The 20,805-nt window shown below is 48.8% G+C and overlaps 2 protein-coding genes across 33 annotated transcripts in view; one reads left to right on the plus strand and one right to left on the minus strand.

Moving 5' to 3' along the window:
- The first annotated feature begins 1,197 nt into the window (after positions 1-1,197).
- Positions 1,198-3,292, plus strand: MRPS34 (mitochondrial ribosomal protein S34). The gene is made up of 3 exons (XM_064672357.1): positions 1,198-1,588; positions 1,671-1,713; positions 2,563-3,292. Exons 1-3 carry the CDS (start codon positions 1,271-1,273, stop codon positions 2,838-2,840), a joined length of 639 nt encoding a protein of 212 aa, XP_064528427.1. The 5' UTR covers positions 1,198-1,270; the 3' UTR covers positions 2,841-3,292.
- A 2,624-nt stretch (positions 3,293-5,916) lies between these two features.
- Positions 5,917-20,805, minus strand: part of MAPK8IP3 (mitogen-activated protein kinase 8 interacting protein 3) — a 71,378-nt gene continuing 56,489 nt past the window's right edge. For 29 of the 32 annotated variants that reach the window (XM_064672384.1, XM_064672382.1, XM_064672383.1 and 26 more), the window contains 14 exons: positions 19,841-20,002; positions 18,736-18,901; positions 18,112-18,297; positions 17,323-17,506; positions 16,427-16,549; positions 16,101-16,181; positions 15,368-15,435; positions 14,203-14,351; positions 13,225-13,396; positions 12,989-13,102; positions 11,606-11,644; positions 9,778-9,957; positions 9,378-9,521; positions 5,917-8,817 (listed from right to left, as the gene is read on the minus strand). In XM_064672384.1, coding sequence (XP_064528454.1) covers positions 8,696-8,817; positions 9,378-9,521; positions 9,778-9,957; positions 11,606-11,644; positions 12,989-13,102; positions 13,225-13,396; positions 14,203-14,351; positions 15,368-15,435; positions 16,101-16,181; positions 16,427-16,549; positions 17,323-17,506; positions 18,112-18,297; positions 18,736-18,901; positions 19,841-20,002 — 1,890 coding nt within the window. In that variant the 3' untranslated portion in view covers positions 5,917-8,695. The remainder of the gene's footprint in view (positions 8,818-9,377; positions 9,522-9,777; positions 9,958-11,605; positions 11,645-12,988; positions 13,103-13,224; positions 13,397-14,202; positions 14,352-15,367; positions 15,436-16,100; positions 16,182-16,426; positions 16,550-17,322; positions 17,507-18,111; positions 18,298-18,735; positions 18,902-19,840; positions 20,003-20,805) is intronic. The other 3 variants (XM_064672390.1, XM_064672391.1, XM_064672372.1) reach the window with 1 other exon arrangement.

A 20,805-nucleotide genomic window follows, 5' to 3' on the forward strand; every position in this document is an offset into this window, starting at 1 on the left:
TTCCACCCCATTTTCCACCCACCGTACGCCCCCCTGGAATTGCTTCAAGTGGCCCCTGGTGCCAGGCATCAACGTCTTTCTTGCTACGTTCTTCTCTTGACTCCTAGATTTCCTGCCTTCTGGAACTGGCTCAGGGCCTAAACCCAGTCTCATGGATCTGTTTTGTCTTCTTTCTCACATTTTATCCGTCCCTTCACAGGTGCAAGAACTGTCTCTGTTTTTATCACAATTCTTGCTTGTAAAGAATCAAGTGCTGTGTCCAGTTCTGAACCCCTCAATTTAGGAAGGACATTGAGGTGCTGGAGCAGGTCCAAAGAACGGCAACAAGGCTGATGAAGGGACTGGAGCATAAGTCCTATGAGGAGAGGCTGAGGGAGTTGGAGTTGTTCAGCCTGGAGCAGAGGAGGCTCAGGGAGACCTTGTTGCTCTCTACAACTCCCTGGCAGGAAGGTGGAGCCAGGTGGGGATCAGTTTCTTCTACCAGGCAACCAGCAGTAGGACAAGAAGGCATAGTCCAGGGGAGATTTAGGTTGAACATTAGGAAGAAATTTTTTACAGAGAGAGTGATCAGACATTGGAATGGGCTGCCAAAGGAAGTGGTGAATTCACCGTCTCTGGAGGTTTTTAAGATGAGACTGGATGTGGCACTTAGTGCCATGGTCTAGTAGGCAAGGTGATGTTGGGTCAAAGGTTGGACTTGATGATCTCAGAGGTCTTTTCCAACCCGTTTGATTCTGTGATTCACAAAAAACTATAAACTATGCACTTTCCCTTGAAAACTTCCAACCTTACTAAAACACATGAGTTCTACGGCTAGCACCCTCCTTTTAAAATGCTTAGTCTAAGACACATAAATTCTATGGCTATCAGTTTCTAATAATTAAGTATTCTTAATTTTACTGCTATACGACCTGGGGCACAACCTCAACGTTGCCTTAATCCTCCCAAACCCTGATTTTACCCAGGCGGTTGAACGTTCCTGACCTAGTAGCTGGATCTCCTCAAAACCAGATTTTTTTTCTATCCCAAACGCTGTTTCGGATACACATCTCAAACAGCCAAGCCAGGCTCTCCTCGGCCCCGCTCGGCCCCGCTCGGCCCCTCTCGGCTCCTCTCGGCCCCGCCCGGCTCTGCCCGGCCCCTCTCGGCTCCTCTCGGCCCTGCCCGGCTCTGCCCGGCCCCTCTCGGCTCCTCTCGGCCCCGCCCGGCTCTGCCCGGCCCCGCCCGGCTCCCCTCGGGCCCGCTCGGATCCGCGCTCTCAGACGCCGCCATGGCCCGCAAGAAGCTGCACCGGCCCATCGCCGCCATGGCCAAGAAGATCCGCGAGTACCGCGCGCTGAAGGAGCGCCCGCGGGACTCTCAGCGCTTCGCCCTGGACTACGAGACCATGCGGCGGCCGCTGACGCAGAAGCGGCTGCCGGTGCGGGCCTGGGAGGACGTGCGGAACGAGAACCGGCTTTTCGCGCTGCTCTGCCGCCTGCCACGCTTCGGCGTGGGCCGCACCGTCACCCGCAAGTCCTGGCTGTGGGCGCACGACGAGCCCTGCTACTGGGTCATCACCAAGGTGAAGGCGGACTACACGGCCGAGGTACCCGCCCTGCCCCAGCCCCGCCCCCCGGGACCCCCGCCCGCCGCGCCCTGCCCTCAGCGCGATCCGCTTTTCTTTGCAGGACATGGACCATGGAAGAGCCTGGGGCTACCTGACCTTCAGAGGTGAGACCGGCTCGTTTTCCCACCCACGTGGAGAGCACTGGGAGGGCGGCAGGAAAAACGGCGGCCTCTCCCAGCCTGGGGAATTTGTGGGTTTTTTTCAGATCTGCTAATGGGAAAAGAAGTTCCCCCTTGTTTAAGTTTCAAAAGCTGGGATCTAGCTCCCTCGGAGTGTCTTTCTGAGGACTGCTGTGGGAGACCCAGTGCAAGATGACCCTGGGGATCAGCAGCACTAACAGTGCTAGATGAGCTGACAGACTGCTCTGAGACTTTGAAAGCAAGACACAGAATGAGCACATGGGGGTGGTCCGGGTAAAGCTGTCACTAAAAAGCTGCAGTGGCAAGCAGCTTATGTTACTGGAATTTTTAATTAATGCTTGGAGTTGAATGAGTGGATTTCCCTTTTTAGAGCTGCTTTATATTAGGTATACAATTGTCTCTTACAGGAGTTACTGAAATAGTTCTCGTTCAAAGGTTTTGAAGTTGTTGGGCACTTTTAACACTCGATTTTCCAGATAACTTTCATCAGTGTAGAGAGAAATTACTCTTGTTCCTTAGCAATGGAAATGGAACCTGAGAAAGATGAAATGACACTTTAAATTAAGAGAGGGAGTCACCCATAGTACTGAAACAACTTGCCTGTAGTCCTTTCAGCCTGTTTCTGTTTTGATTTCCAATGACAGAAGCGAGATCCCATAGTATTGCAGGGAAGATCCTGTCCAACCCTTTGAAAACTCCATTTACTCTTACTGTTGCAGCATTTCGGGTGCCGAAGAGTTGACACTTGCTGTGTTTCCTGGAAGGAGTTTGTTGTGACGGTGTTGCCCACTGGTGTTCCTCATCTTTTCCCAGGCAAAACTGAAGAGGAAGTGAGAGAGATTGACAAAGTCATGTACCATGACTGGCGTATGGTGCCCAAGCACGAGGAGGAGGCCTTCAAGAAATTCACCCCAGTGCCTGAGGAGACTGTTCGGTTCCTGCCATACCCGCCGCTGCTCCGAGCCATGATCCTTGCCCAGTGGCAGAAGGAGGGAAAACCAATCACAGAGGAGCCAGTTATTGATCTGCAGAAGGTCCTGGCCACTCCCCGAGAGCGGGCAAAGAAAAAAGCTACAGGGACACCTGTATAAAGACTTGTTCTGTGTCCCAAGCTTCTTACATGCCTCTCACTGCCTGTTAGAAGCCCAGTGCATGGGGATGTTACAGAGACCCCCGTGCCCACCATGGTAGGGTGTAGCCAGGTTCCCTGGCTTTCTCCCCAGCCCTGTACAGTCACCTCATCTCAAAGGGAAGATGCAGATACATTCAGACTCCTTTTCCGTAACATTGGTCTCAGTCAGCAGAGGAACCTTCTTGGTTCCCTGAGTAGTCTCTGAATACACAGCTCCTGTCAGCCAGCTGCAATTCTTTGGAGCATAATTTTCTTTATAGCCTGAAAATTAATCTTTTGACAACATTTTTTAGATAATTTGGGTCCTGCATGAATCACATGGAAATGACTAATAATATCACAGTATTTCACAGAGCTGTGAAGAAATGTATCTGCAAATGAAAATAAATGTTGTCTTAATTCTGCAGCACAGTTCTAAGAAAACTTGGGAATTTTTTTCAATGCCTGGAGATTATCATCTGCAGAGCCATTAGCGTACCAAACACAGGCAGAGCATCAGGTTCTCTGAACACTGCAGAATGATCTGGGTCGCTTGCTTAGGATGGCAGTGCACATGAGGAGCACAGTGGGATAGTAAGCTATCCAAAGCTATCCATCCATAGCTACTCCAGAGATGGCTGTCGAGAGATAGGAGAAATTATTTTAGTTTTGGTGATGCAAAGGATGCATGATTGACTTTTACCATTTGAATCAGCCAATCACAAATGACTCCTGTTTCAGGGCAGCGCTTTGTTAACATTAAAACGTGCAGCTCCTGAGCACAGTTCCTGGCAGTTCATCTTTTCTTGCTGGCTGTGGATGCTGCTGCTGTGTCAGGGGTTGTTGGAGGGTCTGGTCTGGATGTGGATGGATGGGGCACAGGAGCTGTTCTGGTCTGTAGATCAACTCCCTGCACAGAAGTAACTGTTTAGTTTCTGTGTCTGCCGTAGCAGATAGTCAGGAAGAGTGGTGTTCCACTTGCTGCAGCATCCCAAAATCACAATTAACCTGAGGGGATTTAGAGAGGGAGAGAACAAACTGGACTCTGCTCCACCCAGTGTGCCCTGGATGGGACTGGGGAATGTGTGGCCCCAGCCAGCAGGAAATAACTGCCATCAGGTGGGAGCACAGGATTGACATCAGTGACCTGGATTCCCACAGGGTTCTCCACCCAGAGGCTCCTGAAAGATTAAGGTGCTATGGAATAAGAGGGAAGGCTTTACTTGTGAGTTAAAGCCAGTCCTGTGACAAGATGTAGAGGCTGGGAAGAGCTGAGCCCCTGTTTGCCTGTAGTGGCAGAGCATGTGCCAGGACTAGTTCTCTGGCTTTGGAAGGAATGGGAGAATCCAGGGAAGGGAGAATCCAGAGCATTGCCACAGACAAAGAGTTTGAGACTGTGAGCCTTCCCACAGCTGTGGCTGGAAGGCAGCTTGGCTGGTTCTCAGAGCCTCCAGTGTCAGGCACTGTGCTGAGCTGATGGCTCCCGTCCTCACCAGGAAGGAGGTGCTACTGAACTGACACACAAACTGAGGATGAGCAAGGAGGGAGAGAGCTGTGGGTGTGAGTTAGATGGCATGAGTAGAACAGTCTAGTCCTCTCTACTGCACAGCTGGGATCTGGACAGAGCCCTAGAACAGGCTCCCCCTGAGGGAGCACAGGCCCACAGAGTCTGCCCACAGTGGGCAGAGCCAAGTCTGGTCGCAGCATCCCCCAGCAGCCCCAGACAAGGCAAGAAGTAGCCATGACCAGGGGATACCAGGGAGTCCAGCCATGATCAAAAGCAGATAGAGCTGATAACACCATAAGGCGTAGAGGCATCCAACAGTTTGGGTGGGGAGGGACCTCTGAAGATGATCTAGTTGAGCCCCTCCAAGTCCAAGGGGTCCATCCAGGAACAGCTAGGGACAGACACAGCTACAGGCATATTGAAGGCCCCAGTTCATGTTTAAATGAGGCTCCTGGGCCATAGGAGGAAAGGGCCTCTGTTACAGCTGGCGGTTTAGGTGGTGCTGATCAGGACAGTCATGTCCGGCTGGTGACCTTAACACCTGGGGGAAGGGTGTCCTCTCACAGAACCCTGTGCAGCCTGAGAGCCTTGCCCAATGGTGAAGGTCCCTTCCAGGAAGCTGCACAGCCCATTTGCCACTGGTTGGATTCCACGTCCAGAACATGCTGTGAGCTTTGCTGGCCCTCCCAAACCTGTACAGTTACCTCACATTTACCAGTATGGGGGGGGGTTGTCTGAGGGATGATGGCAGTGACCTGCTTCCTCACCCACCCTGGTGGGTACCAGACATGTCTGCACTTCACCTAGAGCCCTGCTCAAACTGCTCCTGGCCTTATTCAAGGGTGCAGCCCCAGGAGTGCAGGACTGGTCCCAGCACGTGTTTCCAAACTGTGGTTGAGATGCCTCCACTAATGCTGGAGGCGTTGCCAGTTGTACGACACCCTGGCCTGTGCTGCCCCACAGTGCACGTGTTGGTCATGGATGAGACTCACTTCAGGGCCCCCTGCTCAGGGCAGAACATGCTCCTGTTGTAAGGAGGTGGCTCCCTTGTACACTGCCACATACGGCCCTTGAACTAACACGGTTCTACAAAATATGGAAGTGTCCAAGTGCTGCTGGGGCTGAGGAGCTCCCTCCCCACAGTGTCTGTCGCAGAGGCCTAAGGGACTGCGAAGTGCCACCCTGTACCGTGTTGAAAGCTGACCTGATGTGTTAACCCTGGTGGTTTACCTGAAGGGGCCACCCTGACAGAAGCTGCAGCAAGCCAGCAGATGGATGCTTCTCTGCTCTCATATTTCTGAAGTTGTCCCACCTTTAATTTCCAGCTTTTATTTCTGCCGCTGGCAGAAGCTACAGATTGCATTTGGCTTGCTGGACCAGCCCCTTCTGCTGTGACTCTGTGAGCCATCCACACCTCATTTCTTGCCACTAAACTGCTCAACAACAGTGAACACTTGAGCTGCATTCCCACCCTTTTTAAGTGTCCCACTCTTAAAAGACTGAGAAGCAATCCCAGTGCTTTCACAGGAACACAATGCACTGCCCAAGATGATGTTAACACGTTTATTACATACAGAACAGATATGGTTTGTTGTTGATAGCATAGGGGACAAAGCAAGGGAACGTATTCATACAGCAGGCTCTTTACAGAATGCCATCTTCAGACCGAACAGCGGAGTTTACAGGCCTTGAGACACTTTTTAAAATCCTTTTGTAACATACAAGATACTTTACATACATCACAGTGGAGATATGACAGGGAAGTGTGCTGAAGCCAGTCAGTTCTCACCTTGATGCCCAGCAGCCACCCAAGGCTGCAGGAGCTGCCAGCAGAGGCCGGGTCTCCCCCTGGAGCTGCCCCTCTGGGCTATGTGCTTTTCTTGGAGAAAACATGCACCGAGCTGGAAAGGAACCTGGTGGTAGAGGCCCCAGACTGATTTCCTCATGTTGCCAGAGCCCAGTGGGTGACAGGAGACCAAGTGCTGTCCCTTCAACTGCTCAAACCAGATACAGAACAAACAGTCAGAGGCACAAATGTTACAATTCTGATTTTCCTACAAAAGAGTTGACAGAGTGAAGGAACTGGGCTCTACCAGGGCTTTTTTTCTTTTTTTTTTTTTTTCCCCTTCAACTAGCCTAAATTCTGAAGTTTATCTGGCCCTAACTGATGAACTGTTACATGACAGTGGAATCTGTGCTTTAAATGTTATATTCTTAACTTCAATGCACTCTGTGTTGGGACCCAAAGAGCTCTTCCTAGCAGAAAGCATATGGGGAAAGTGAATGAGAAGCCTGGCATGGTCAGCAGTGGCCCAGTGAAATGTCCCTGGCGAAAGGTCCCCCCACATGCAGATGGTGACTCCAGGTATCCCTTAACCCAGTGCCAGCCACAGAGCCCAGTGTGCTGATGCCTGGAAGACTCTCTCCGGCTGGATTCCTGCCTTGGGGAGGACTGGTGTGGGTGGTGTGTCACCAGCACTGCTCACAGGCAGCCATGGGCACCACTGCAGCTGGCTGAGGCCTCTATTCACCAGAGATGTTGCTTGCCTCCTTGCAGGGGCAATGTATGCCCCAGCCTTTCCTGAACTGTGGATCCAAAAATCGTTTCAGTGCTGCTGCATCAGCAGAGATGCCACCTGTTAGAGCATCACCTGGGAACATGGCATCCCTGCAGCACAGCAGGAGCTTTAGACCACAAGCCTTGTGAACAGCCTGGTCCATGGCAGCAAGCACAGGACACAGCTGTGAGCTTTCTGGGAGATGGAGGCTTGCCCAACTGTCCCTATACTGTCATAAGGATGTCCCTGTGAACCCCAGAGTGCTGCACAGCTCAGGGAAGAAACAAGATGACCACCAGGAGCTTCCAAATTTATCACTTACAACTGCGACTTGCCCTAGTCCTGCACATTCAGAAAGGAGTCCTCTGGGGACATGGAACTTGTCCTTGTTGGATGGGACTGTTTCTGCTGACAGAAAGGGGGAACACACCACTGCCTCTACACCCGGAGCTGCCACATTCTGCACCTTGAGCTCAAAACCACTCTCCCTGGCCCCGTATTTTTGCACATCTGCCATCGCCCAGCAGTGCTTACACAGGGAGGGCCGTCACCACTTCTCTAAGGGGCTGTCAACTTTTTTCAGGAGTCAGAAATTTCCAGCTTTTTAAACTACTTACTAACACAGTTAGTGTTAGATAAAAGATGCTGGGAAATCTGTCCTCGATTCCTTTTTCTATGTGACTTCAGGTGAGACATGGCCTTTTTGTACCTTGACTGCACATCCAGTCTTTCCTAACTGACAGCCGATCTGTTTTCCTGTGAAAACAGAGATCGCCTTCCAGCAGTTCCTGGGAAGGGGACATAGCCTTGAGTCAAGGCAATGTCAATGTGTTAATGAGAATTCACAGCAGATCACCACCCTCTGCCCTCGCATGTGTTTTAAAAGCCACCAAATGCAATGCAGAGATAACTTTCTTCTGAACCTTTCAGAACCAACTCGGGAGTTCTTTACTGCCTGGCATTTTTAGAAGGGGGAGTTAGGTGTTGCCTTTTCTGCTCTTGAAAAAGCAGTGTTCCAGTACCCCTTTGCTACCACAGCCATGTGGCCTCCACAATCAAACACCCATTTGCCATCTGAGGCCACCAAACAATCCTCTTGGGACACACACACAGGCACCCAGCACACAACTGCTGAGACAACAGCAACAGCAGAGGACAGGACCTTCCCACTGCAAGGATAGAGGATATGAACCCCACAGTAATGGTGCTGCCGCCTCCTCCAGCCCAGCAGCAGAAGGGCTGCCCAAACCATGATGCTCTTTTCTACTGAGGCCTCCTTGGACTTATCTGCTCTCAGTCTATGGGATGTTATTCTGTGCTTAAGGGTGGATAAGGTGGAGAGTCCACTGGTGAACTAGAAGGGATTTCTGTAGAAGTGATTCACCACCAGTGCTTTGCAGGGGATGCCTGGGGACACACTTCTTTCTCATGCAGGTGGGAGTGAGGCAACCTGCCCGAGAACCTGAGCCACCCCGCTCTAGCTGGGCAAAGGCTTCCCACAGTCCTGGCTCCAAGCTCACTTCACGATGCGCTGCCATTTCTCTCCTTGCAGATGCCAGCTCCAGAGCAGAACAAGAATCCAACCATGCCGAAAGCACACGGGCCCGAGATGAAAGCTGCGAGTTCCGAGGGGGTCACAGTCTGAGGCAGGAGCCGTTGCAGTTGTCTGGGGTCAGTTTCCAGCAGGAGTTATAATGCAGGCGTTCTGTATGTACATCTTGGCATTCAGGCGGGAGGAGGGACACTTACATTGAGGGGAAGGAGGAATTCTCACTCAGGGATATATGATACCTGCCACACAATAATGTGGCTCCGTTCAGCCTTGGAAAGTACTGGCTTCACCTGTGTGGCATCTCCTGCGTTTTCCTCTGTCTCATCATCTTCCCCATCCCCTGGAGAGAGAAAACAGAGAGTAAAAATGGCAAGAAAGAAAATCCCATAGTGCACTGTCCTGCAATACTCCAAAGTGGCCAAAACTGTTACAGTCCCAGCAGTCTGACAACAGACAACATGAGCTGAGACGTTCCTCTGTGCCTGAAGAACAATTACAGCAAGACAATGCTTTTCCAAAGTCGGATTGCATGGATGGGAGAAACCAGCTCCAGCAGCAGCAAAAACCACCCTTCTTTTCAGGGAGGCCAACTTTTAGACACAGAGCACCCTCAGCAGCACGGGTGATCCCAGTGGGGCAGCAACATTTGGAGCCAGTGGCACAGAGGGGTTTGTTCTTTCCAGAGCCATTCACACAGCCATGTGGTACTGCAGGCACAGGGCAGAGGTTGGGAGCCTTGCGCTGTGCAAGGAAAATCTTTCTCTGCCCTCACAGCTAGATGCAGGAGAAACAGAGTGTGGGGGTTTTCTGCTTTGGCTCCCCACAGCAGCGATGCCTCGCTCCATGACCACAGCCACGCACCCTCTCCCCTTCCAGGTGCCTCCCACCACAGGCACTCACCGATCCGGAAATCGATGTACCCTTCTCCTCCACTCAGCACAAGGACGTTCTTCAGCTTCTGCCCCTCGGTCTCGGTGGCTGCTGTGCTGGGGTTCTCCGAAGGGCTGTCCAACACGCTCCCATTCAGGGTTGCAAGGACATTACCTGGGAGAGGACAGAGGTGCTGTCAGTGCCTCTGCTCAGCCTCTGCGCAGTTCACACACACGCAAACACGCCGGGCAGACAAGTTCCTTCTGCTGGTCAAATCTGGCAGTCGCTGCAGTTTAAACCCCTGTGTGTGAGCCACAGGAAGTGCCAGTCATGGCCTGCATCCCCGTCTGCTGCAGAGCAGCTCCAGTCCCCATTACAGAAGGGATGGCAGAACGAGCCCCTGCTGAGGAAGGGCTCTGCTCATCCTTACCAGGCACAGAGACGAAGAATTTGACAGCATCCCGGTGTCCATGGAAACAGAGCTGTGCCTGAGCCATAGAGCAGTAGGGAATGAAGCTGCTGGCAGATTTGTCACTGTTGTCATCACCGTACACGTGGATGACCCCACCGGAGCGGTTGCCCTCTCCAGAGGTTGGTGAGGTCTTGTTGGCTGGGGATAGGGAGGAGGAACATCATCAGTGATAGCTTTGAGTCCCCTTTACAGAAGGGACTCAATCAAAGAGAAAACTCATGAAGGAAAACCTTTAAAGGCACAGGTCTCTTAAAGGTCTTGTGTGAACGATGTGATGGAGGAGACCACACCAGATTACACAGTCCCTCTCTTTTAGACTGGGGCAAGCTAGACTGGTGTCCCAGTGAAGGACTCACCAGCAGTGATTCTGTCCAGCCTCCAGAATCACCCACTGTCCTAGTATCAGCCTTGGTTTTTTGTACCTGGCAGGGTATCCAACGGTGTCCACTGTTCCCAGAGACACCCAGGGCACCTAGAGGAGAATTACTGCTATTCTCTGGATAGGTGAAGTTGCTCGGTTTCCAAGTCAAGTCCTTGCTCATGCCCAGCTGTGAGCATATGTGCTGCTGAAAGCAGTCTCTGGGTCTGGTGAAGCCTCTTGGCCCAGTCAAAGCCATCACAGAAGTGAAGTGAGTTCCTTCCTCAGTTCTTGATTTAACCATGACACCAGAAAATCAAACTACTCCAGCAATGAACATCTGAAACATGTTCACCATCCACAGCTTCCAAGGATTTCAAGGTGGGCTCAGGGGCCTGCATCTTTCATGTCCAGGCTCAGAGAATGTGAAAGTTTCCAATCACCAAGCAACAGAGACCAGTGCTCAGAGCTCAGAACAGGGCATGCTTTCCTTCTGCATACACCCACATCAGTACCACAGGAACAGCACTAAAATCAGGCAGCTTTCAATGAAGCTTGATTGCTTCATTAATTATCTGTAGTTCTGTATTTTGACTTGGGCTGGATTTCAGTTATTAAGTGATTTGGACAAAGGAGACTTTTCCCTATCAGGCTCAAGCAAGGATGGCAAGACAAGTACAAATACTTTGCTGGAGGAATGAGAATCAGTGTGTATACAGGATATGGCTTTTTACTGCAACTTATATCAGATGCTTTAAAATGAGGAGACACATGTTGACAGTGTTTCTGGACAGCCATATATATTTCTTTGAGTGAAAAAAACCCCCTAATTTCTGACCCTGGAAAAGCATAAATTTAAACTCAGACCCTGCCTTAGCTGGGCAAACAAAGAGTTTGAACTTAGCTTTGAACAAACCCAAACAGTTCTTCATGTTTATCAAGTCCTCTTGGGTTAAACATTTTGGTTGATGACTTGCAGCTGGCAGGTGCCACAGCACCTCCTGCCCTTGGCCTGCAACTGATGAGAGAAACATCCTTGGAAAAACAAGGATGACCAAGGAAGACCTTGGAAGAACACTCTACTCCTGCTTCCTGGAACCCTCTGACTGAATGAACCTCTCCAGTCCCCATCTCAAACCTGGCCTACCACAGCAAGGGAACCACTGATGAAGAATAAATTATTCTTGACACAAAAAAACCAGATGGATGGCTGATGAGATGGTAAAAAATGTTTAAAGCTTTGGGAAATGAGGATATTTACGTGACTGTCTTTGGTTGCTTTTCTCCAATGTGACTTACAAGGAAAGAGTGATGAGCAAAAAATAGATGGAGAGAGCTGAACGGCAGGATGGAAGGGTGGGAGAGCAACTGCGACGGGAGGCAGGTGCGGAAGGAGTGAGAGCTGAGGAGAAGAGGCAATGGACTTACCCCGGAGCCCAAGGAGTTGGCCTCGGTGGAGGACTACAGCTAGGCACAGGCAGGGAGTGGGAACACAGAGGGGCACGGGAAGTGACAGGCAGGAGAGGAGAGAAGAAAAAGGTGATTACTGGGAGATAATTCAGGGGGCAACAGAAATACTAAAAAAACCCTAGAGAAACCACCACAGGATCTCTGATGTAGTTCACACCTACACTGTTCTTGCTCACTTGGCTCTTACCTTACAGGGACAAATGTGGTATCTGAGATGGGAGAGGGACTGTGACACAAGGATCCACTGCTGCATTTCTAGTGAGACCTTCCTGCTTACCACATTTTTACAGGAACACTCAAAGATAAAGCAATTGTTTGACAGCAGGGAAAAGGCTTAACTCAGATTAAGGACAGCAGCCCCAAGACAGAATGGGCTTCAGAACAGGGACTCAGAAATGAGACTGAGATTGCAATGCACGAAGAGGACTGTGTCACTGCCCTCCTGGTGTCAGCCCCAGGCACATCCAGCTCCACTGGCCTCAGAGATCATCCCTGACTTCCAGGAGGATTACAAGAGGTTTGCTCCTTTTATACAAGAGCTATTTGCTTCTCAGCTTTCCTGTGAGCAGTGGTGAGAAAATGTAAATTTGACTGCTTTCTAGTGAAAGCAATTGCAAGCAGCCTCAAATCCTACTCCCCCGTGGTGATCTGGAACAGACTGTCAAAGTAAGATGCTGATGGGCAGGTATAGAACAGGATTACTAAAAGCTTCAACTAAACTTCCACCAACTGCTGGGTCCCCTCCCCAGGCCGGATTTGGTGTAGGATACCAATTTCTAATTGACTGATGTAGTTGAACCCTAATTTGAGTAAATCAAGCTTTTCTAAGGTCAGTTTCTGGAAAATACTGCTATGGAGATATTTAGATGTCTATGCCAAAATGAAATTTCCAGGGACATCTTCCTGGTGACTGACTTCTCATCCCACAGCCTCCTTTTGGAGACTACAATTCCCAAAGCTTTGTTTCTCCTGCTTCACAGTAGCTACAGAATCAGTTCATATCACTCTGCTCTGTCAAGGTCATGCTCTAAAAAGAAGACTGTAGGGATGGTAGAGATGTCCCCCCACGGAGGAAATAGCTTCAACTGAACTGAAAAGGGCAGAAACAAATACCTGCTTGGTTTTAAATAGGTTACATCCATTCAACCGAACACTTAATTCCTTAATAAAGAAGAGTTACACCAAGTCCAGGGCTGCTCACACTTCAGGCTCTTCTCCCTGAACACAGCTACGATCAAGGGGTGTCAGATGTTGGGAAAGCATCAGCCTGCCCAAGTCACCCACAAGTAACACCCAAAAGCTTCTTCTTTTATTGAAGTACCTTCAATAAATGTCACTTACTCTCTGTCAGGGGAATGGAGATGACGACACCATTCCCGGTGCCCACCCAAAGGCGGTTGCCAGCGATGAGCAGGGCTGTGATCCGCACGAAGGAGAAACCCAGCTTTCCAGTGCCTAGGAAGCATGAATGAGAGTTGGGGAGTCAGTGATGACTTTGGGCAAGGTCTGCTTTGGGCAAATTCTGCTCTGATCTCAGTAAGTAACAGACCACTTTCTGACAGGCCCCACTGCCTCACCCAGCATCTTGCTGACGTAAGGCTCAATGTCGACATCCTGCAGGTGCTGATGGCTGTGGGCATGGTAGAGCCTCAGGGTGGAGTCCAGACGGATGGAAACCCACACTCCATCTCCAATCCATGCCAGCTGTCGCACCTGGCTCTCTCGCCGAGGGTGGGCATCAAAGGATTTCTGAAATAGGTGAACCAACATGAGTTCACAAAAGGTTTGCCATTATCTACACATATACTCCATTTTCCTCAGCTGAGATCACTTGTTTGGGTTCCAAAGCTCTTGGAGAAGCTGTGTTAATGCCAGCTGACCACAGCAGTTTACTACAGGACACAGAAAATCCCTCGCTTGAGCAGCTTTGGAGAGTGGATGGTCTTTGCAGACCAGTTCAGGAGCAAGGGCTTTCAATGTACTTAACAGAAAAGAAAAACACACAACTCCAGGATAAATTCCAAAGATCAAATTGCCTTGGCTCACTGATGTGAACTTCAGATCCAGCACTTCTTCTCTTCTTGACAGGATTATTTCAAGCACTCTCAAACAGATTTGTACCAACACCACTGTACTGAATTTCAACCAAAAGGCTCTAAAGATCATTTTTTCCTTAGGTAGCTGGGATCACGGGGGCTTGCTAACTGTACTGTTCCTCTGTGCCACAATGCCTACAGATGAAGCCTCAGACCACATGTGAAGGGTCACTGTCAAGCACATACCTATGTTTTGACAGTACGTGGCCTCATAGACTCATGAGTAAAGGCAAAGAAAATGCTCAGTTTAGACTTATCTAAAGAATTATGTTCTGCAAAGGGAGGAAGGAATAAATACCTCCTGGCAGATTGGATCATAAATGACCCAGACTGACAGTTTGGGTTCTGCAGTAAGCAATGACAACCCAAAGGTTCTGCATTTCACACAGTGCAGCAGAAAACAGCTGTAAGAATAAATACAACGCGTGTGCGTGCACAGACACACATGTCCTCTCTTACCTCAATCTGCATCGTCTTTGGCTGGATAACATGGATTTTGTTCTTGTAGCCACACCAGACTCTATCGTAGACCACAGCCATGCAGCGGATCGAGTGGTGAGTGTGGCCGAGATCCATCAGGTGGTAATTACTGAGATCCCACTGGCCATCTGAGGCGAAAAGCAAGTGTGGAAAGATGCATCTCCACCATGACATGTCAGCATACAACAGAATCCTCTACCTTTCCCTGTATATTCGGGTATATAGGCTTAGTCGGTACTCAAATGCTCAGTTGGCTTATGTCTGTGACTTTCCCATGCCTCCATACTCCTGCTTCAGGCACAGTCTTACACTGATGAAACATGCAGTAATAAAGTTTAATTTGGTGTCTAAAAGTGCTTCAAATCAGTATCCTTTACTGCAATGAAACAAACAGGCTTCTCTAACAAGTACAAAAACCAGCAGGAGAAGAAGACTTGAAAAGGAAATGGGTCATACAGTCCTTGTAGTGAGGCTTCCTCACATCACAGACATACAACATAATTCCCTCAAAGTGTCAAACCCAGGATAAGGAATCAGATCTCCCTGCTCTCACTGTTATTTCTAACTAACCAGGCAGATATGTGTGTCCTTCACAGACAGTCAGTCTCTCTGTCATGAAGCTTTATCTTATTTCTGATGGGAACAATTTTGATGTGTCAATGGTCAGGCTTGAGCTCGTGATAAAAGCTGAATCAAAGTTTGAATTGCATGAATCCAGAAATCTCTATATTTCAGCTCGCTGAATGAACTGCTACTCAAGGAATAACTAAGCTCTTTATATGCCAACATTAGTCACAGTTAGCAAATTCCCAAGAGCTGTCAGGTATGAACACAGCTAAGAAACTGCTCAAGCCATAGGGAAACAAAACCCACAGAAGTGAAGAGCAACAGAAATTGAATTTACCAAGTGTGCCTCAAGCAACTGCACAGCATATGTATTTCTAAAAGTGTCATATTTACTCTACATGTGCTACACAGCCCATACACACAAATTTTCGTTCAGAATAGCTCAGGAAGCGGTGTTAGTGTAAGCCTGGGATGGTTTAGGATAGCAATTATGTGTATAATAGCTATGTGTTTTAACTCTGTTTGTACTGCTGCACTTTCAGCCAAATTTTGTTTTCTCTATTACATTGATTCTTACCTTCTCCCCGGTGGAATATGGCTAGTGTTCCATCTGCCAGAGCAACCAGGACCCTCCCTTTCACATGCCTGAAATCACGGAACAGTAAATGCTTACAAAAGCCTGTAGATGTGAGGGACTAATAAACTCTTCCTGCCATCCATACACATGATCTTTATGTTGTCTTTACAATTCCCAGTCAGTTTAGCACTTGCAGGAACATCCTGCAAGAGGTCACACCTTCACTGCAATAGGATCATCCCTAAATTTTATGTTGAGGAAATTCTTCTCCTTCACAATACAAACCCCATCAATTTCAACAAATTCCCCCTAATTCACTCCTCAGTGAAATTTTGCCTTTCTCTTCCCCACTCACTTCCTCCTGATACTGCTAATCATGTATTCACTAACTTGGGTCAGGGCTGCAGTTGAGCAGGAAAATGGGTCAGTATGAGGCTTACCCATAACAAAAACCTTGGGAAACTTCCCTCACAAACCAAGGCACTTGAGAGAGCAAAGAAAAAGTTATGGCTGCCACATTCCTGGAATTGTTCAAGGCCAGGAACGTGGACAGGGCTTGGAGTAACCTGGCCTGCGGCAGGGAGTTGGAACAATTACCAATTAGCAAGGTCCCTTCCAACGCAAACCATTCTGTGGTTCTGTGAGTCTATGACAAAGAGCTGCTAACCACCCCTCTAAAGTATCACTTATGCCCTGAACCTTCTCCTGCAGGTCCCTTGGAATGCACACTTACACCAGGCTCAGCACAGAGTCCTTCAGCTTTATTGAGTGCAGACACTTCTTCCAGTTGGACACAGCCGAGTGCACATAAAGCCTGTGAGAGAGGACAAATTGGGGAAGGTGAGCAGCAGGCCCCACACCTTCAGCTTGACCAGGCTTGAGTCTTTTCTTCTGGTAGGAAAGTGAGGTTAAAACCCTCAGACTATGGTGAGCTGAGCAATGAAATGATGAATAAAAACCTTCTCCAGAAACAAGCAGTAAACTAAAGGTGTGTGGACATGAAAAACAGAGCCCAGAGCATGGAGGTGACAGAGATCTGCCAGCTCAAGGGGAACGCACCAGCCATTCTGAGCTCCCAGCCACATGGTGGGGGCAGCACTGGTGCAGGTCCCAGCAGCATCGCTGGTTGGCTCTTGATCTGGCAGTGTTGTGCTGGGCTCCGTCTTCAGCTGCCCGTTCTCCCTGAAGAGGCAAAAGAACAGCATTAGAGGTTTAGCAGCAGCACTGCACAGAATGCCCTCCTAGGCCCACAGCCTGGCACTCACAGGGCAGGTGTGGGGCCTTGCAGGCACAAATCGCTTTCCACCCTTTGGTGGTTTTTAATTGCAGATTTGCAATTTGCAACATTTCCTTCCTCCCCCGCCAACAAACAAGTACTTCAAATCTACAGACCCTCACTGAATGTTTAGAAGGACTATTACACAAACAGTATCTTCTCTGTTCATTTCCAACTTCAACAGAAACATCTTAAAGCAACTTGGGCATTTAGGAACAATCTGTATACGAGACGTCCACTCTGCTCCTCAGGCCCTCACATCAGACTTGTTTGTCTTAAGAATTTCTGGGTGGTGAATATTCTTTCTTGGTTACTTTTACAGCAAATCAGAGGTACTACTAGAATAAATCAATCATCATTTTTACACACAGATCAGAAAGTTCCTTCAGCGGGAACATGAAATGTGCACGTTCTTTGGAAGATCTGCCTTAACCGCAGGTCTGCCTTCATAGTGAGAGGTTAAATACTCACACTTTAACAGTCTGCTCCAGGCTAAGCCATATTTATTTTCATTTCATTTCCTTCCTTCCTATCATCCCATCTGTAATACTACTTGGGCACAAAACTGATAGAAGTCTGACACTCTTAGCAGAAGACCAGGCTGCTTCTCTTATCCCAAAGCTTATGAAAACAGAGCTGATCAGTAACTGAGCCGGCACTCTGACCCCAGTCCTCCTACCCGTTCTGCCTGGGTGCCTGTGCTGGGACAGGGTCTGTGAACACATGCTCGGTGAGGGGCCCGGGCCGGGCCTGCGCCGGCTCTGCCTCGCTGGCACTGCTCTCCGGGACCTCCGTAGCCTCTGTTGCCTCCTCAGTAGACTGGGACTGGTTGATCTTCCCATTGCAGACGGGAGCCACCTCACCTGGAGGACAAGGAACAGTGTGAGATGTGCTGGAGAATGAGCTGGTGAGTTAACTATACATAGACACCAGGCTATAGTCAATTCTTTATCTTTCCTTGCCAAACTCAACCAAGCCCTGAGCCTGCCCCACAGACAGCAGCTCATCCAGCATCTTCTGCCTGGATGGGGAACAGAGACCATTTTAAAGTGAGGCACAATCTGTGACTAGCACAGAACCAGAAGTTCTCCAGGGCTGTCACTGCAGTATGGAGTCAGCAAGGGCAGCAGTGTGATTTGTATATGAGCTTAATTGGCTTCCTAAGGCTCAGGGGAGAAAGCAATGAGAACAGCAGCAACTGTAGCAGGGCAAACATCTCACCTGTCCAAAATACTCTGCTGTGAGACTCCCACAGCCAGGGCTGCAGGATGTGGATCAGAGAGAAAAGGAGGGCTCAGAGGAGAAATGTACCAAAAGAGCCTTTGTTCCTCCCGTACCACATTAAGAAACTTCTGGAGGCCTCTCAAGTGTTTAACTTAGGGACAGAAGGATGTGGCTCTAACACCATGGGTTCGTACAAGACTAGCTGTAATTGAACTGTCACTAAATTTTATGTCCCAAAACTCACTCTGTCCTTTGTCCAGCACAGGTGTGTCCCCACGCGAGGAACAGTTGCTTCGTGGCACATTGCAGCGGGTCGCACAGCCCACCAGCGTGATCCCTGCCAAGACACCGTCTGCTCCAGCCGACTCCTCAGGATTCACATCCCCCTCCAGGAAGATCTCGCCCGGGGGATAGTCACTCTCACTGGCCGCTGAAGGGCAAAGAACAGATTCTCACATAAACCAAGCTGTCACTGCTCATGTAATGGAGCTGCCCTCCTGAGGTCACCCTAATGATGGGAGAGGCTGACACTTGGGGTTCACCACCCTGAGAGACACCACAGCTTCCACCAGCACCATGGCAGATCCCCTCATCCCTACCATCAGCATCCAGGGCAGGTACAGAGCCCCCCCAAACTCGGGCAAGGCTCACTCCTGTTCCCAAAAACCCATCTTTTGTTTGTGCCAAAGGAGCAACTTACTGAACATTTCAACAGGGAGGGATCTCCACAACAGGAAGGCAAGATCTGGGTTATGGTGTTTGGAGGACACAACAGAGCCCAAGGATTAGTTCCCAAGTGAGGACATCTGCACTCCTCAGTGGGGCAGGCAGGTGACCCAGTGCAGACCCCAGCTTGGGCCCCACTCACCGGGGATGCTGGAAATGCAGAGCACGTGGGCGTTGCAGACAGTGAACTGGTCCACCACAGTGCCGGGCTGGTTGGCATCAATGATCACAACTTTACTGGTGGACAGTGTGCTAGTGAGGATCCAGACACGGCTGGATGTGGCGTCCATCTCATGAAGCTCCTTTGCCTTTGGGAGAGCAAACACATGGGCCCAATCAGCTCTCCTCCTGGATCAGCCTGAGCCTCAGCAGTGCTTTGGCAACATTTACACATGGTGTAATTTATATTAAATTATATATTCTATTCTATAGTAAATTTATTTTCCGTTTTATGTATTTGTATATTAATTTATATTTTAATTTTTACTAATCTAATTTCGTTCATATTGCTGCACTAGTACCCAGAGCACTGGACAAAGAGCCTGTCTGGCTCCTCAGGGCAAGAGGAATTTGGCCACTAATTTCTCCGTTGACATGTCTGACTAATATGTCACTGAATATTCTTTCAGCCAGAACACCATGAGGCTGAGATGCACCCAACTGATCATCTTAAGCAAGCTGGTCTCAGAAGAGTATAGGGCAGCAGTGTAAGACAGCTGTGGAAAAAAATCCCACAAACCAAAGAGCTGAATTATTATCTGCAAATTACAGTTTGCTTCTTTAAAAAATAAAAAAATAAAAAATAACTTAAGACTATTAAAAACCAGAACTGGATTAAATCTCAAGAACTTCAACTTCTGGCCCAAATGGACTCACAGACTCTGTATCTCTGTTCTTTTAACACAGCTTTGCCTGAATCTATTTTTCTTTTTTTAATTTACAATGATGAGGACTCCATAATCTCCCTGGCAACCTCGCCAAGCACTTATTGCTACGATTTTTTTCAAAACTCCAAATGTTTCAAAAGTAGAAGCTGGAAAACTTTATCTTGGATTATTGGTCCCAAATCACACAGAAAGTTACAGAAGAGCCAGAAGACCACAGCCCTGCCCCACAAGTATAAGTCAGAGCATTTTATTGCATAGTACAAAGAGCATTTTATGGCGAAGTACCGAGAGAGGGGTCATGGCAGCGGATGGAATGAGAAAAAACACCAGAGGAAAAAAACCACCATTTTCTTTTCTGACCTTTTTCTTCTCAGGAGATGTATGGTTACTTTTGTTGTTCTCGCCTTCCACTTCCCTATCACAGGTGAGGGGATCACGCCCAGGATCCAATTTCTGCCCATTCCCAGGCTCCAGTTCCAAAGGTCTCCATCCTGAGAGATTGACTCCAGCTGCACACCACAGCTAAGGAACAGAAACAGGAATCTGAACTAAGAATTCTGCAGGGTCCAGGGTCTCTTTGAATTTAGGCATCTTTGTGGAGAACTGTCAAATGTCAAATACCTAAAACATTTAATTGGAAACACCAGTTCCTGCTGATTTCTAATAGAAGACAGTCTGATTTAAAGGAGGTAAGATAGAGGATCTCTGAGCCCCGCAAAAATCACTCCTTTTTAACAGATGTGACTAAAAGAGTTAAAGAAAATAATAAATCAGGTATGTAACTGAAAACAGGCTTCTGCAATGTCCTCGGTTTTTCCAACTCCGGGGTTCCTAAGTCACTGCAGCAAAGCAAGCCAGGATGTGGCAGATGTTTAATGGGTTCAAACTGACAGTGGGCAGATTTAGATGAGATATTACGAACAAATTCTTCCCAGTGAGGGTGGTGAGGTCGTGGCACAGGTTGCCCAGAGAAGCTGTGGCTGCCCCATCCCTGGAAGTGTGAAAAACCATCTGCTGGTTTAGCTCCCACATAACCAGTGTGGAGTGGAAGCAACTCAGTGCCTGTTTTCTGAAATCAAATCCAGCTAACCTCCGATGAGTTGTTTCCAGTGAGTTTTTTAGGAGAATGCTGGGAACATGACTACAGAAACAAATACTGGATTTATCTAAAACCATAGAGGAAAGATCCTGCACAGAACGTTATCCGAAGATCACACCAACCTTCCAGAAACAACAGCGTAAGAATATTCTTACAACTGAATCCTCAGGATGATTTCTAAAAATCATCTCTGAATGAAGTACTGACAAACTGGCTATTTCAAAAC

The sequence above is a fragment of the Pseudopipra pipra genome, chromosome 16, assembly GCF_036250125.1.
Source record: "Pseudopipra pipra isolate bDixPip1 chromosome 16, bDixPip1.hap1, whole genome shotgun sequence".
In the NCBI taxonomy this organism is placed as follows: Eukaryota; Metazoa; Chordata; class Aves; order Passeriformes; family Pipridae; genus Pseudopipra; species Pseudopipra pipra.

Coding starts and splice junctions, on each gene's coding strand:
- MRPS34 (XM_064672357.1), top strand. CDS start 1,271: ATGGCCCGCAAGAAGCTGCACCGGCCCATCGCCGCCATGGCCAAGAAG. Junction 1,589..1,670: donor AGGCGGACTACACGGCCGAG/GTACCCGCCCTG, acceptor TTTTCTTTGCAG/GACATGGACCATGGAAGAGC. Junction 1,714..2,562: donor GGGCTACCTGACCTTCAGAG/GTGAGACCGGCT, acceptor ATCTTTTCCCAG/GCAAAACTGAAGAGGAAGTG.